At 39.5% G+C, this 13,702-nt stretch overlaps 1 protein-coding gene across 3 annotated transcripts in view; it reads left to right on the forward strand.

Moving 5' to 3' along the window:
- The window catches only part of LOC112138780 (zinc finger E-box-binding homeobox 1), a 77,706-nt gene that overhangs the window by 47,292 nt on the left and 16,712 nt on the right, over positions 1-13,702 (forward strand). For all 3 annotated transcript variants that reach the window (XM_024261414.2, XM_024261415.2, XM_036216265.1), the window contains exon 2: positions 9,098-9,277. In XM_024261414.2, the coding sequence (XP_024117182.1) occupies positions 9,098-9,277 (180 nt within the window). The remainder of the gene's footprint in view (positions 1-9,097; positions 9,278-13,702) is intronic.

A 13,702-nucleotide genomic window follows, 5' to 3' on the forward strand; every position in this document is an offset into this window, starting at 1 on the left:
TCAGGGACTGTGGAAGTCTATGGGTGACGTCAGAGATGCTGCGTCTAATTATATATTAAGTCTATGGTTGCAGCACCACCCACTCACACGTAGGGACAATTTAAAAACACAAACTTATGAAGCATGTCCTGGGACTACACAGAATGAACCCAAACAGGATTGGAACTAGGGCCTTCTGACTGTGCAGCATAGTCCTAACCACTACAGCCTATGTAGCCTTTAGCTGTGTTACAAAATCTTAAACTCTTACTGACTCAACAGATTATGCTGGCTTTAAAAGCTGAGTCTAGAGTATTAACTCTATAGTTTTGTGTAAGATAATAGCACAAATTCAGAAAGAAGTCATGAAAACAATAAAAAAATGTATAAGTTCAACTTTCCCAAACTAAGGGTCCATTCAGACTGGACACATTTGGTCTGTTTAAAATGAATCAGAGTTTGTTTCCCCTGATAATTGAAAAACAAAATTTCAGTCTGAAAAAGCGGTCCGGGACCAGGAACCGCTCTCGGACCCGTCTTTCAAGATGGTCTCGGTTTGCTTCATATCGAGCTGAGCTTCAGTTCGCTCTGAGTTTCCTCAGTCTAAATACGATCCGCTCCAGGAGCAAAATAACTGAACCAAAACGGTCATCGTGGCCGGTCTTTAGCGGACAAACACGGAGCAGCGATGGAACAGCAACTCATTGAAATGTGGCCAGAAGAATGCAGGCTTGTAAAAACAACTTTTAATGTGATACGCATTTATTTTCACACTTTTTTCCTGACAGTCTATTTATGTCACAAACACTTATTAGCATACCTTGTAGCCGTAGTGTCTTCAGTAACAGCCTTGCAGTAAAGTACCCAAAGTAGTAGTAAAAAGCCTTGAACCTGGCATTCATACAGATGTTCAAAATTAAATGGTAAATGGCGTATACTTGTATAGTGCTTTCTACCCTCCTTCGAGGGCCCGAAGCGCTTCACAGTCACAGACCCATTCACCTATTCACACACACATTCACACACTGGTGGTGGCTCCGCTGCCGAACACTGGCACCAAGCTCTCACCAGAGGCAATTCGGGGTTCAGTGTCTCGCCCAAGGACACTTCGACACATGGGTGGGCAAGGTGGGAGTTGAACCCACTCGCTTCTGATCAGGAGTCGACCACCCTGCCACTGCACCACGGCCGTCAGTGAAATAAAAATGTTAAATTAGTAAACTATCTTGACAAGTATTTGCAGATTCTCTATCTTTCTCTTTTTTGTTTTTTTACCCGCCATGGTAATTTTTGGCCAGTGACTGAAGAGATCTTTAGTCACGTGGTCTTGTTTACAAGGTTTGGTCCGGAACAGAAATCTCAAGGTAGATTCTAGTCTGAATACAGACCAAACGGAAGGTTTAGGACTGGATCTGGAACAAACAAAGCATACTCTGTCATTTTTCCAGTCTAAATACAACCTAAAAATATCAAGCAATAACAGAAACAAAAATGGTCTGCACCTTAAGACTTGGTATCCGCATGCGTGGACGTCACATTTTGGGTTATGTTACCACAGTAGTTCATTCTGCTTAAGTGGGGCTCTGTAACTACGTGTATAGAGGGTTAGAATAAATATTAGCTCAGGTCTCTAGAGGTTAAATGCATATTGTCATTTTTGGTCTATATGCTCAGCAGGCGATTCTAAAAGATCTAGTTTAAAAGATGTTTTGTATTTATTATCCAAAGTCAGTTGTTACATCATATTCTTTTTACACTCAGACTCCTAAAAAGTCAGTAAGAATGCTGTTAGCTGGATTCCTTTTTTTGGATTATTTTTCGCCACAGTATGCTGGGACGTCCACAAGAGTCTCTCTGGCATCCTTAATGTTTTGTTTTCGGTAAATGTTCTTTCCAACAAACTTGAACTGCCATAAATATTAATTAAAGTTTACTCATTATTAGTTATTGGTTACATTTGAAGGTAGATCAGCTGCTCACCACACTAGACATCTTTAAACGCAGCTTTGGTGACACTTCTGTGTTTGGCTGTCATGTGCACACACACACACACACACACACACACACACAGTGGGGTAATTGTCTGTTAGGGGTTTGGCAGACGTCCCACACAGCACAGCTGCACCGGGTCAATAAACACACATATTGAGGACGTTAACTGTGGTCTTGTCATGCAGCAGTTGTATCTTTTACGTTTGTTCTTATCAGAAAGGATTTATGGTAAAACTTCATATACAGAGTCATAAATGTTTTCTCAGCAGGAAAAGATGATGATCCCGTCTTTAAGTGTTTGCTGATAGTGATGAGTCATTCGGGTTATTGAACGCTTCTTTTTTCAGGAGAAAATCAGCAGTGAGGCTTTAGCATCCTGTTGACTTCAGTGTGTAACGTGTCTGCAGTTTCATCATGAGGAGGGTCTTCACCCAGGATGCACCAAAATAAAAACTTCTAGCTGAATAGAAGTTAAAAGGCTTGGTTAAACAGTTGCCAAATTGTTATCAAATATGGATGTTTTTCTTAAATATTGCATAAATAGCTAAGCATAAATTTAAAACCAGTTTTTCTATAATAGTACATGTTTATATCATGCTAAACATCAATTTGAACAGTAGATTCGATAATAAAACTAACAGAAAACATTTATCCAGGTACACAACATAACAGTACTTCAGCTTCAAAATAAAAGGAAGCAAACCACAACATCTGAAAAGATACACAACCCTAAACTCCATTGCCTTGTTTTTAATTCCGTTTGCTTTGGCGTCATTATTTACGAATCGTTATTTCAAAGACTGGTGAAAGGCTGTTAGCTTTCCTTGCTAGCAACAACAGTCTCTTTCTCGTATTTGTTGAGCTGTTCCAGGTGTTTGGCTTTTAAATAATGACATATGAATGCAGACATACTTATTGTATTTGTTTTGATGCTCTCTTTCACTTTAAAATACTCCCTAACTGCTAACATTTTGAAGAAGACACTAGAACATTTGTGGATGTTAATTTGTGTCACATGTCCTTATTGGACTTACTTAAAGCCTAATGTGACTTTTTTGCGATAATCATCTGAATATTTTTGGTGGACGACTATTCGGTCCGTCCCTGGTTTTCACTTTTAAATCGCGTCCATCTCGTCTGGGGTTATTAGTTCAGCGTGAAAAGGATATTTGCCACTTTTTGGATATTTTTCTTTTTGTGCAGACTATTCTTCTCCCCTCTTCTCTGTCTGAGAAAAGAAGAACCTTTTGTGTTTTCTGTAATGTTGCATATTTTCCCTTTTGCATTGATGCTATAGAGCAGGGGTCGGCAACCTAACAGTAAAAGAACCATTTGGGGTTGTTTTCTACAGATCAAAACCTAGAAAGAAATTTGGATTTGCATTTATTACCTTCTTTTTTAAAAATAGTAAACATGATTTATGTCTTTTTTTGGCACAAACAAAAGCACAAACATAAAAAGAACCTAACATCTTTCAAAATGTGACTACATTTTTTTTTTTTTTTCAAAATAAAAGATGCTCTGTGCCAAACAGGATCATCTCAGTGCAGCTCTGGACAGCTAGTAACCAATGTTCAGCATAAGATAAAATGGGCTTTTAACTCATAAAACATCAAACTTTTTAGCAAATTTTTGCTTTGTATATAAAATCTGTTCAATCTGGAGGTAGAGTTGAACAAACAAGACGTCTTCAGGTCAACAGGATGTAAAAACCTACATAGTTTATCATCTATGTGAACCTCAGACATCAATTTATACATTTAACTCATCTAAATAAAATAAATGCTAATTAAGTAATCCTTACTTTAAAAAATTGCCATTTGTGTATTTTTCGTTGTTTTTCCCCTCTTTGTCCTCAGCAGTCTTACTCTGCTGGGTTTTGTTATTTTAGTTTGGGGTTGGATCTTGGTAGTCTTAGTTTGTGGGCTTTGTTTATTTGTTTTCTTTAGGTAGTTTTGGTTATGCAGCCATTATCAGAGCTGCTGACTCTGACGGTCGACATGTCTGGATCAGCAGTCTCCATGACTTATTTATGTTTGGCCGAGGAGCCACTATGGAGAGATAAAAGAACCACATGTGGATCTGGAGCCAAAGGTTGCAGACCCCTGCTATAGAGGTTCTTACCTGAGCTCTCTTTTTAACAAACTAAATCTGTGCAGTTTTAATGGAATGGAAAACAGAATGTTTACACATGCTGCCTGCAGCCTGTAGAATCTGAGATGCAGCTCTGCAAGATTTTGTATGTTAATTGTTGTTAGTTTTTTGGTTATGCTCAGTCAAATTTGATAGTGTACTTACTTTATTACTCACTTTTTAGTGTAATTTCCCTTGAAAATGTATCTTTTAAAAGTCAAACTTACAGCTTCAGCCTTATTTTCAAATGTAAATAATTATATTAATATTTTCCCCTCAAAGAGGAACCCGGTGCTGCCTGCTACCAGTGGTTTGTTTAAACTCAAGGATCCTTACTACACTACAGAAGCTGAGGTGTTTTAATGGGGTGTTTCTTTAAGCCATCCTACCCTCATTGACCTTCACCCACACATCGATGCACAGACCTTAGGGCCTTCTCAGACCAGACTAGTTGGGTCGTGCCAGAGTCCATTTGGACCTAAACCGTGTCTTTTTCAGACGTGAGTCACAGCTCTCACCCCTAAACTCAAGAACGGCATCATTTTGTTGTGAGCAGTGACAGATCTTGCAACCAAAAGACAGACTAAAAGCTTCTCTCTGACAGTATAACCAGTCCTGATGGTTAAAAGAATTTATGTGTGGAGCCAGGGACGGCAAGCATTCTACCCCCTGTGGTGCTGTCGGCACGGCCCAGCTGATGTGCTGTCTGTCAGCAGAGCCGAAGACTAATTTGCCAGCTCATGTGGTCCAGTCCGAGTTGTGTTTTGATGCGTCAGGAACGCATGGTTTCCTCTCTAGGATCACATGTCTTGCTATGAGTTCAGTCTGCGGCTCAGACTGAAGCCTTTCTCCTCCAGCAGGAACAGTTTTACATCAATACACGGTTTTAGGTTTTATAGAAAATCCTGCAAAGTGTTTTATTTTTACATGGATATGTAACATTTCTATCTTGTCGTATTTCTTTTCTGGTTAAAAGGAATACAAATGAATGAAAAAAAAGTTTTTATAAATATTAATATAAAATGTTAATTGATATTTTCTTGTAAATAATCTAAACCCATCAATTGATTTTCTTTTACAATCACTTTTTGAAGCATTTAAATATATGACTCCATCATTATCTTTATCATCACTTTCTTCATTCAGTTTGTATTAGTTATGCTATAGGTGTTTGTCATAAGCAAAGAAACACATTTTTTAAAGGAAATTTAATAAAGGAATAGTTAATTGTATTGAATCATAAATCAAAGGGATTCAGTGAAACCTGTTCCCTTTGATTTTTTATTAGGAGAGATGCTGCTGTAGTACTTGCTGTTCCAGTGAAGTATTGGAATAAAGGCCAGAATGTGTCTGAGTGTAGATTTTTTTAGTTATCAGATCAATAAAAGTGGGTTTAAAGTTAATCTTCTCGTGTAGAGAAAGTTGTTTAAAAGTTTGTCTTGATTCAAAAACAAAGGAGAAGCAGTTTTCTTCTCTATGAGATTATGTTGAGTCAAAAACTAGGATTTCACCAAATAAACAGAAAATCATGCAGACAGAAGACAGGTTTTATGGCAGATCTCACACTAAAGGCAGGAGAAAAACAGAATAATGGTCAGGAGTATTAACGAAAGGGATTCCTTACATAACAGATTGTTAATCTGGGAGATGGATGGCAGGAAGGAAAATGCCTCCGTCTAGACATCTCTCTTCCTGTCAGACGGCTTCTCCATTTGCAGACTTCAAATGAAGGAGTTAACAGTCCTTCTGATTCATTTTCGTGAAGACATATTACTTTATAAAGCCCTCTATTACACAATAGCTCTAGTTTATTTGTGTTTTTTTTGCTTTTTACCCTCTTCTTCCTCCTTTTCGTTGTTATGGTAACTACACTCCAGAGGAATCAAGACTAATGGATCAGTAATATTTGTATTCTAATGACAGCTTTCATGTTTGTGTCATTTGTTGATAGTATTTCACACTTCAGAAAGCCACAAAATTGTATTTGCAAAAATAAAAATGATTCAGATTACCTGAGAATCCTGTATCGGTAGTTATATTTATAGTTAAGAGAAAGTAAAGAAGTGATAAGAGTGCTCTGTACTTTGAACACTCATACCTAAGTTTAGATTATTTAGATAGTTTGGAAGAAACTAAATCTGAAATCAAATTCAATACCTGAGACAAGATTTTTTGCTTCATTTGTTGAAATTGAGTTGTTAATGCAATGTTTCTTTTACTATTTGCAAAAGATTGTTGAATCATTCTTAAATATACTGCTGCCTTTTGTCAAATATCTGCTGCCTGTGTCCCGTTTTAGACCTAAACTTTAGTGATGAAGACATCGATGCCTTTTAGCATTAGCTTTTCTCAAACTGACATCTGTCTGTCCCAGGATGTTTGTGTGAATGAGAACAGATGCAGAGTGTGGGCTGCCTGCAGCAAAGGTGTGTTTGCCGTCAGACTGCAGCTTTCTTCCAGTCCAGATACAGTTGTGGAAAACATTTAATTTTACTGAATTTTGGTTGTTATGACTTGGTGTTAAACTAATGGACTGCAATGTCACAAAACCACTCTGCGCTGAAATCTTAGTATGTTAAAAAGAAGAAAAAGGGTCAATTGTGTACATTTTCATTAAAAGTGTCTACTAGAGTCAGTTTTTGATTCCATCTCTTCTGAATTTTGTTGGATTCAGGTTTTTGTCTCAAAATGTTTGAAAATGTTTTTTTTAGAGGAGTTCGAAAGCTGTTTTATCTGATCTAAATCAGGGATGTTCAAACTTTTTGCAAAGAGGAAGAGATTTAGCGAGGGTAAAATGTGTGATGGTTAACCCCTCAGACTGACATTCTATTTTAATAGCATTAAATGCAAATTAAAATGTTAATGCGATGATAGAGTACTTATTTTTTCACATAGAAAACAAATAAATCTAAATACATTTTACCTAAATAACTTTCATTCCCAATAACCCAAACCTTTTTTATGATAGCATGTCATGTCTGATAGTTCCTCTTGAAACTGAACTTTGACAACAGCTACAGACTCTTCGTATATTAGACTGTTTTTGTATTGCATTGAAAAATGACAGGGTCTCCTACTATCAATTTTTCTTTTTTATTTACAGTTTACCTTTTTTTAAATGAGCCAAAAGTATCAAAGAAGGACTGCACAACAGTGATGCCACAGGTTCACGATGGTTTAAAATGTGTTTTAGTCAACCATAGTTATGAAATTGTACAGATAGGTTTTAGAAAGTGCTGTATATTAAGCCTTGTTTCCACTGAGCGGTCCGGTACTGTACGGGCCGGTATTTTAAGTGTTTCCATTGTTAAATGGACCCATTCAACAGTTCTGACCTGTACCTCTTGAGGGTCCTCATCGGTTGTAGGTCCATTGAAAAGTGGAACAAACCGGTTAGGGCGGAGCTACTGTAGCCACCCTTTGATTGTCAGAAAGTGATGAAGACATTAGAAAGCATCAATATAGCGCTCTTTTAAGCTAACATTTCCGACACTTGTCAGCATTTGGGTTTGGCAATCTTCTTTCAAACAACATTAAATTCCTGTTAAACACGATGTGCCAGAAGTAAGCAAGAAAAAGACGAGCTGCTGGACGACCTCCATTGTTGTCATAGCACTACAATGACGCGCCAGCGGTCTACACCACACATGCGCAGTGAAAACAAACCAGACAGTGGAAGCGATCCTTAACTGAGTAGAAACGCTCGCCAGAATAAACTGTTAACCGTACTGTACTGGACCGCTCAGTGGAAACGAAGCTCTTGTGATTTTATGAAGGACCCACTGGGTGGTGGAAGTTTGGACACGTGCTGCATTTGGGCCAAGGTCCAAATTTTGGATATACCGGATCTTAGCAACTCCTGCTTACAGTTGTAATTCCTGTTTGTCCAATGTTCTATTTGAAGCAATCGCAGATCCTTATCAGAACCAGGGGGGTTCTGTGTGTGTATGGATGGTGTTTCCTAAAGTGTGTGTTGAGGGCGGGGCAGTAAGCACGTGGATCTGGACCTGCATATTAGGGGTGTGAGCAGTAATCGGTGCTGTGCTCTGCACACGTGGGATGCCGGTTTGTCGACTGGGAGCTGTGTGAGTGTTTGTGAGTAATTGTGTGTTTGCGTGTGCACCTGTCACCTGTGGATAAACAGACCGAGCGTCCCTCCTCATTAGGAGTCTGCAGCACCTCTGCTGAGACGTACAGCTTCCCTGTGGATAACGTGCACACACACAGACGGGCACACACACTCTTTTTTGTTTAGCTTGGAGATTTACACAGACGGTAAATGAAGCAGCAATTAGGGCACAGCGCTCATTATCACCTAAATCCCTGTATTATTTCATGTTTCCAGCATCTAAAAAGGGAGTCAACAACTCACACACGCACACACACATGCACCCCCCCCACACACACATGCAGTTCCTTCAAAGTTCAGTCATACTTGTTCACGGTCCATTTTTCATGGTGAACTTCCATTAAGAGGCCATGGCCCACAGACAAACTCTGACTGCAGCACCATGTGAAATAGATTTGCTTTCAGAAGCTGATAAACAAGCGATTATTTTCCTTTCGGCAGCCATTTGTCCTTTTTATGTTTTCTGCTTGTGAAGAGAGGAATCTGCCCCCCTAAAGTCACAGCCTAACTGATGCGGATGGTGTGTAAAGTTGTATTTTTAGCGATCTGAAACATCCGCTTCAGATCAGTACGTGCATGGCAAAGGAAGCAACAGGCAAGTTTTTCTTCAAAAATTAAATCACAAATGAATAAATTATGATTTTCTTTTCTTTTTTTTTCTCCTTTTCATAGGTAAATCCAATAATCTTCATTCTCTACCAAGTAAAACCGAATTAAAAGAAATAATAAACACAGATTTTGCCATCAAACATACATCACAACAGCCAGACATTTTATTCTTTACATACATTGAAGATGTGAGTCTCGTTAGTATGATGGCTGACCTTCATCCCTCTGATCTCTCCATCTCCTGTTTTCCTGCAGTAACACACTTCAACAATGGCTTGGAGGCCAGTTCAGACTCAGATGATGAGGACAAGCTACACATCGTGGAGGACGACAGCCTGCAGGAGCAGGACGTCGCCGACGCTGACAGGACCACGCCACTGGACAGCCACGATGACACCAGAACAGTATTACTGCACAACGGCTCCTGGAACGGAGGTGAGACTGACGACCCTCCTCCAGCTTTCCTAGAGCTCGCACCGCAGCAGAACTTTTATCTTTAGCCTTGACTTAAAAGGAAAGTTCTGTCACTTTTTTATGGTTCTGCTGTCAAGCCATAATTTCATTTCATTGGTATGTCCATGTGAGCCCCAGCTCTAAGAGGGGAGTGTGTTGCAGACAGGGTAAAGGTGTGTTGTAGTGTGTATGGTTTCAGTACTGTGGTGTAATTTATGGGTTTGATCTTGGCTGTTTGCTGAGCGTGCTCTTTAACTTGTTTAGGTTCACGCTAAAACACTTGAGATAGCTCCACTGTGGGGGTGCAGTGCTGCTGAACAAACCAAGTTGGATTTCTGTGTATTCTAAAAAGATAAATCAGAAGTTTTTGGTTTTTAAGTTGAATTGTACACATTGTTGATCAATGCAGTTCTGAAAATCTGGCTGGTGAAGGTTAAATGTGCGCAGGTACTGCAGAGAGTCAGCTCACTGTTCTGACGTCCTTTTGGGCGTGTGACAATGCCAGGACAGGTAAGATAAAATAACCATTTTGAACAAGGATATCTTGTAAATGACTGAACAAAAAACAGACTGGTGGAGACTTGAGAGGAACAAGGGAAGGAGAAATGTGTCTGAAAAACACACTTCTATTTCCACGTAACACCACAAAGCCTGCTCTCTGCTCACTTTGACTTGTGATTACCAACCATAGAACAGCAGGACAGGCTAACATAGAATACATCATGTAGATAAAAAAGGATTCATGAAAAGAAGACTTAGATGATTTTCTCAAAGAAGCCAACATATTATAGAATCTATAGAGAAATAAACAGCTATTGCCCAGTCATTCAGTTTGTCAGAATAACCATTCTTGCTTGGATACTTTTTATAAATATTTTCTTGCTAATCCTATTTTTCTGTCGTGATTTTTTGTCCAATCAGATGGCTCTACAAAAGTATGTTGTCTCAGGTCCAACATTCAAAACATTTGATTGACAGATTCTCCGTAGCACGCTTTGGTAGTGGTAGGGGTGTGGTCTTCCAACAAGCTAACTCCTGATTGATGAAGGTGGTTGCCATAGAAACGACGACTCATATCGGTTTGGACTGATCCTGGCATACTGACGTTGTCTGGTTCCAACATAATGCTACTGAATTGACTTTTAGTTGGAGCTGGAAGCAAGACATGTTCTCACTGTCCAGTTCTAATATACAGTCATTGGCCTTAACAAATCTCCGGCTGGTTTGCCCCGCCCATTTGTGGATAGGTCAGTATTCTGTGATGCCATTTCAGACCAAGATGCAGGACTTTAAGCATGACATCCAAGCAAAGACCTCAGCTTAATGGAAATGAATCTGTCATGTGACCACATTATCTGTCTGCGAAACTGGACCTCTTCAGAAAACAGGACTCAGCACAAGAGCAGTATAGTCTTTGACGGGAAGGCCTCAGAACTTGTGTGGACGATTGTCCTAGTCAGATATTCTCTTTTAGAGAAAATGAGATATTTACACATTGAGTTTTCTACGACAAATCAAGACTTTATCCCTTAAAGTTAAAGTTAAATCACTCCAGTTATTAAGGAAAACTGTGAGACCTAAATAAAATTAGAGTGAATTTGTATTTTGTTTTTCAAAAGAGCTTAGATGCTGTCAACACTTCACTGTATGCTCTCAAACAACACTACCAGAGCTTTGTATCATCCATCTGAGAGAGTCAGGTGATGTGGGAGCGGAGCTCTGTGTGGGATTGTTCATCGGTGTGCTTCAACCTTTTCTCCTTTTGATTGGATTATCTGATCGCCCTCTCAGCCTCAGGGTGATCCAGATGCTCTGCCCTTTTTAACATGAACTCCAAAGTTAATTTAACTACAGCACACACACACAGCAGCTCCAGTCAGTCTCTCAGGAATCACAAAAACACCCACAGAAAGGACACCTCTGTTCAATCAGAGACCATTCATTCTTAAAGAATTGTATGTCACTGACATGTGCGTTGTTTCTTTACAAGAACTTTTAGACACAATGCTGTATAAGTATCAAAAAGATAAAAAAAAAAAAACTCTGAAACCAAAGTAAAAAATCTAAAGGATGTAAGTGTACTAAAGACGAGAGTGTTAGATGGAGGCTTCAGTAAAGTAATAAAGCAATAATCCGTCATTTGGTGTATTTGTTTTTTTAGCCAGCTTTCTGCACTCTGCACTTCCCCTCTGACCCCAGACTTACTCTGGTCTCTCTGCGGTGCATCTCTGTTGCATTGTGTGGATAGTCCTTCTCACGACCATAAGTTAGTTTATATTGGCTATGTCCAGCCGAATCAAAATTGAGTGCCCTAGGAATTCCCCAGAAGTCTTTGCAAAAGTCTGTGTGCATTGATGTTCCCCACATAGACACCAACACATTGAGTTTGGACAATTCTTCCGAAAAACATTTGCTTAAATTTAAATTTTTAGTAAACCATCAACGTTTATATAATCGGAACACAGTGGATTCATAAGTACTCGTAAAAAGCTACGTAATGTTTTGTTAGTTAGGGATTAGGGTGGGAACTCAGACATAGCCCTCATCTCTGTTGGGTCTCTGGTCCGTCCCTCCTCCTCTCTGGTTCTCAGAGGAGTAGTTCGTCCTGTTATCTCGTGTCATCAGCATCCAAAACTATGTAAAGCAGGACCCATGTCTTCTGCCACCTCATTGAGTTCTTGTAAAAATGCATGTTTTGTCATAAATGATGGTATGGTTTTGTACGTTCAAAATTGAAGTTTGTTGTCCATGGAGAAAACCAATGCAGTGTTAACGTGTGATCTCGCACGGGCAGCCACGGTGCAGCGGTAGGGTGGTCGACTCCTGATTGGAAGATTGCAGGTTTGATTCCCGTCTTCCATGTGTCGAAGTGTCCTTGGGCAAGACACTGAACCCCAAATTTCTTTTGATGGAAAAGCGCTATACAAGTGTATGCCATTTTATTGTTTACCACGGGAACCTAAAATTTAAAATAACATTTTGGTTTTGAAGTTACAACGGAACTTTTTATTTTGAAACTCAGACCTTTTTCCTGTTTCTTTGGCTTTCTACCACGAAATAAAATGTGTCAATGGACTGGAAAAAGAACTCCTGTGCAAAGCTTCGGACACAGACATGATGGAGGCGATGCAAATATTCCAATAGATTAATGAATGCTCTATTTTTTTGTGTCAATGCTGCAGACACACCAGTGGAGATCAGCCTTGAGGCTGAAGCAGATCTGGTTGATACTTCTCACCTGCTTTGTCAAATGAGCAGGATTCACCCCTCCACCCACTGCTGTTCTCCTAACCCAACCATATTTAGAATCAAAGCTCTGCCGAACAGTTCCAGAAACATCCACATAGGATTTCTTTTTAGCAATTTATGTTGTTTCTTGGTTTGGTTTTCACTTTTAGACGAGAGAAAACTTCTGAAAAATGAAACACCACCAACTTTCTATCAATCAGAGAAAACATCTTCCATGGCAACACAGCAAAAGTTTAGCAGCAGCAGAGGAAATGAATCTGCTTTGACCAAGTTCAATAGAAGTGTTTCCCACTTCTCATCCTCGACCCTCCAAGCCCACACAAACATCTGCCTTCGTCACATCAAGCAGGAAATACTAAAACCATGGAGACGGCCAGAATTTGACACCAAAAAATATAGCTGAGGGTTTGTTTCCTTGTTTCTGAGTAAAGCCTTACATGGTGTGAGCGGTTCACTCCGACGCTCTCTCTGCTCAATCCATTCTCCTTTGTGTACTCCTTCATTTCTCTGCTTTTAGTCTCTCCTTCCCATCTCTTGCTCTTGTTCTTTTCCCGCAGAGTTTCCGACTCCAGCACATCCTTGTAAAGCCTTTTCAGCTGCTTTCTTGCCTGCGGATATTATCAGCGAAACTGAAGGGTCTGTTTTTGTTTAGCAGACTTCTTGTCAAACTCTTCGGACTTTTTAAGCTCCAAATAGAATTTTAAACCCAGTTTAGGGAAATATGTTTTAAAAATAAAGCTTTTTTTCTGATCTGCAGCAGTGATGACGCTTAATCACACAATCTTTAACATACTGCAACTTTTTAACCGTTAACATGATCAACGTAATTCTGGTAGATTTTAAAGGAGAAAAGCGGCGTACTAATCGGTGATTAGTCGACTATTACTATTTTTGTGGCACCATTACCACAGTTACTTGTTTCTTTGAGGTTTTATTGAAAGGTTTGTGGTGTTTTAATGTCAATTTTACAACTTTTTGTGGGTTATGTAAAGTAAACCTGGTGTTTCTGTAAATGCAAACTCAGGCCTCATTGTTGAGCGCTCCAGATTTCTGAATCCTGCCCTCTTTGCAGGCTCTTAGAGAAAGTGACTTTATCTGTAAGTCGTGGATGCTTCTGTGTCTGCGTCTCATGCGGTTCCAGCAGGCTGTGGCAGTCTC

Source organism: Oryzias melastigma, linkage group LG17 (assembly GCF_002922805.2).
Source record: "Oryzias melastigma strain HK-1 linkage group LG17, ASM292280v2, whole genome shotgun sequence".
Lineage (NCBI taxonomy): Eukaryota > Metazoa > Chordata > Actinopteri > Beloniformes > Adrianichthyidae > Oryzias > Oryzias melastigma.